At 35.5% G+C, this 4,009-nt stretch overlaps 1 protein-coding gene across 1 annotated transcript in view; it reads left to right on the top strand.

Annotated features, from left to right (window-relative positions):
* Positions 1-2,096: 2,096 nt before the first annotated feature.
* LOC107095042 (interleukin-17 receptor A-like) overlaps positions 2,097-4,009 on the top strand; it is an 8,165-nt gene continuing 6,252 nt past the window's right edge. The window contains exons 1-2 of the mRNA XM_015391002.1: positions 2,097-2,231; positions 2,371-2,489. Coding sequence (XP_015246488.1) covers positions 2,105-2,231; positions 2,371-2,489 — 246 coding nt within the window. The 5' untranslated portion in view covers positions 2,097-2,104. The remainder of the gene's footprint in view (positions 2,232-2,370; positions 2,490-4,009) is intronic.

The raw sequence follows: 4,009 nt of genomic DNA on the forward strand, positions 1-4,009 counted from the left end.
ATTGCATGTTATATTGATGAGAAAAAAGCAACTTGAACACTTTTAAAGGCTAACGCTGTCATGATTTAGTCAAGAGCTCGGACCCACAATGCAGATAAACAATCCAGAGAGACAAGGGGAAAAGTTTAACAGGTTTTATTGAAAAGTTTTTTGGAGATTCCAGTGTTGCTCTGAACACCGCTTAACCGGAACTGAAAGGTGAGGGGAAGACACTGCGTTTAGTTCAGGTTCAGTGGGAAAATTGATTCTTGAACTTGAAGAGGAAGAAAGGTAGGCAGACTCACGTTTCCAGAGAATTGGTTGACTGTTAGACTCCAGTAGGTGAGGAATGTGTTCCGGTGTTTGTCTCATACGGTGCAGGGCGGACAGGGTTACCCAGAATGCGGTTGCTTGTAGATAACCGGAGAAGACTGACTGCCACTATGTTTTCCTGCGGTACTTGAACGGACCGTGGTGCAGATGAATCCCTTGGGATGAATTCCTTGGGGGGAAAGTGGATCCAAACCTCCAGTTTGTATCCCCAGCTCAGTATGAAGCTCAGTAGTTCCTTCCAGGGAGAGAAGGTCCGAAAATCCAGTTTGCAGGATGATTTCCTGCCGAGAGGCAAAAACAAAAAAAACAACAATGTTAAGACTCAGGTTGACAAAGACTCAGTTTGACTCAGTAAAACTCAGCTTGGCTAGAGTACCCAAAACTGGCAAACACTCTGGCATCGAGGTAGTGGCAATCAGCAGCTTAAGAGCACTCCGTTAACGAGGTAACCCCTTGCAGGTGTGTGAGGAGGAGAATCAAAACCAGGCGCCGCCTGGTGGAGGAAGGAAGACAAACACACAGACTACACAGACTGGAGTCCTAACAAATGCACAGGCACAGCATAAAAGTATATAGCATTATGCATGCACAATTTGCAAAATAGAAAAATTCTATAGCATTAACAGACATGTACTGGTAATTCAGTCTTGATGTAAAATCTTGAAATCATGCCTAATATGTAATTACCGTACCACAACAATGTAATCAATACATGTCTATTACATGTACATCATCAATCAAGCACTTTTGGCACATGTGTATTATTATGCTCCATCAACACATTCATTTTGTTGTGATGGGTTTGTATGATATGTCATGTTACATAATTTATAGACTTCATTGACTTCATAATGACAATGCAATGTGATGTGCCTAGTTAAAGTAAGTTAAAGTACTCTACTTATTTAGTGAAACAGCAAGTGTGTGTAAAAGTCATGAATTTATCTTTATTTAAGAAAATCATTGTTATTTGATGCTGTAGCGCAGTTATTGTTTACATTGTGACCGGACTAACTAGAGAGTACCAAGAGTGGCAACTGGTGACTTCACCTCAACCCCGTAGAAACAACGGGCAATCAGCAATCCAGTGAATGAATAGAGATCAGTGGGGCTAATCAGTTGATAGGGAGCAGGTGTGGACTGGAAAAACTAAAAAGGAGTTAAGGGGAGGGGGGAAATGGACGACAGATCTAAATGTAACTGGGAAAGAATTTAAATGAAGCTAAATGTAATAAAACAAATGACTACAAATAAAAGCAAAGCGATAAATACATAATGCCAAAGATGTTAAAAACAGATAACTGAAAGAAATAAGGGAGAGTAAAACTAAGAATTAGAAAATAACATAAATCTTTACAAACACAGAGTAACATAAAATGAAGCATTACTGAGAACCCAAAATGAAAACTTAAACAGAACCAAAAATTTCAGAAAGGGCAGAATCATGACTCATGCTCTTTGATGGAATAAGTCAAGGGCCAAAAAATGTTGTAGGGTTAATGCCTTGCAGACGGATCTACAAATAATAATAATAATAATAATAATACAAATTCAGTTTTGACCTAAAAGCTTTAGTTTTAGGAGTGCTGTAAAGCCAAAGATGAAGAATTACTTTCTTTTCAGCATCATAGTGAGTAAAAGCATCTTTGCATTATCTGTATATGATCCACCTTGGTCTAACTTTGCTTGCTTAAAATCCATGAATTTTAGCTGTGCTGTGTAGATTTTTATGAGCAACTTCCTGTAGTATATTTTCATATGAAACTCTTCAATGTCAGCCAACTGCTTAGACATGGATAAGGTCCCTCCACTGGATTCTTGCACTGGCCCGCTGTGGGATTCTGTGAAAATAAAAAGCAGCATGGACCTAGATGGGATTGTTCCTGTTGTGAATGTGGGTTGGAAACTACAAGCTGATGGTGAGTCCTGGTTTAAACAAAAAACTTTTGTGTTTTAGTTTTCTTTGTAGATTATGGTGTGATGTTTTTAATTATTGCATTGATAAAATAACCCAATAAAGAATCGCTTCACAGACTGCTCTCTGCTTTATCTTCACAGCGTCCATTTCCATAATTCTAGGCTCAGAGATAAAGGTTATAGATGAAAATACCAATCAAAGTGTCTGCGTTCAGTTTCGTTTCTCCATTAAAAATGTACTGAACCCAAACTACGAAAAGGTAAAAGAAGTTTCTGTTTTGTTTGTAAATGTAATGTCCCTGTTGTTCGTGGTTTTTTTATTTAGCCCTCTGCTTTCATGCCTTTTAATTTTCACATTGTTCTGCTCTCCTGGGATTTCATCCATCTCAATTAGGAGGATTTGAGAAACATAACATTTGTTTTGATAATTAAATAATTATGAAAAGTTGCTGTTTTGTTATTTATCCACCAATATCCCTTAAAGTATAAGATAAGATTTGGTTTTAGTGCATCTGTGAATAAGTAAAAGCTAGATACTGTACCTTTAGTGTTTCTTAAAAAAAAACAACCTTTTTTTTATATTTTATTTTTTCCTTTTTGCTTTTAAAGCACAATTAGAAAGACAAAATGAAAGAAAAAAAAGTTCATTCTTGTTACTGGAGCAAGAAAAAAGCTTTAAAGGTATTTCTTTTCAAGTAGATCTTAATGTAATTTATTTTTTACCTTTGAAAAAAATCAATTAAACTTTGTAATTTGTTCAGAGAGATTTCTTTTCTCAGGAGTAAAATCATCAGCCGGAAAAATTTGAGCATTACTCCGTTCACTTTTTTGACTACAAAACTTAGAAAAATATAAATTAATCATAAATTAGGAAAACTTTAATTTAAATTCTGATCACTGCAAAGGGAATCTATAGGAAACCTTATAAATAATGCTTATTTATTCATCATAACTGTTTGCTTAATAAGAAGCTTGCGACTTCTGGAATTTTAATATATAAAACATTAGATTTCTGATATGATTTTCCAAAAACTTATGATTAGATGATGTTACTGTTTCTATGCAGAGTAAATGGTATAGAAAACAAAGTCTCTCCTGTATATTATTATATGCACACCATCCCAAATAATTGGTTAACCACTGCAAAGCATGTGATTACTCTGTGCACAAACTGTAGGATATCTCTCCATGAAGCAGTGTGTCAGGTGTTTCGGTCATAGCAATGAAACCCTGCAATGATTTGGATTTTTTTATTCCAGAAAATAAACCACTTTTAATTGTGGGGTTGTTGTTTTTCTGCATAATCCAGGTTGGCAGCCATATTGGAAATTTAAGGTCAAATTTCTCTAAATTAGTACTTATCTTCTTCTATTTAAAATGACCTCCATTCAAGTTTATTACTTTTAATAATACTAGACATATACATAAATCAAAGAGCAAACACAGCAGTCCGGTCTGTGCATCATTTTGAAATTCCTCTACTTTGGTCAATTGTGCTTTCTCTCACACATACTTTATACAGTATAACACTTTTGTCAATTTATATACAAACTGAGGTTAGGGTTCCAGTTTGCCTTATTTCTATAAAGTGAATGATTCTGAAATTACTTCAAAATACGAATATTAAATATACTTATTGGAGACATTAGTGACCTCAGTTAGGAAGTGGCAAACCAGCTAAAGGAATAGTACACCCAAAACATGATTAGCCTTCATTTTCTACTCACCCCCATGCTGAACAACACTCTGGAGTTCTTTTTTGTTATCTCAAATGCATCTG

This window comes from Cyprinodon variegatus, unplaced genomic scaffold (genome assembly GCF_000732505.1).
Source record: "Cyprinodon variegatus isolate N-32 unplaced genomic scaffold, C_variegatus-1.0 Scaffold521, whole genome shotgun sequence".
NCBI lineage: Eukaryota > Metazoa > Chordata > Actinopteri > Cyprinodontiformes > Cyprinodontidae > Cyprinodon > Cyprinodon variegatus.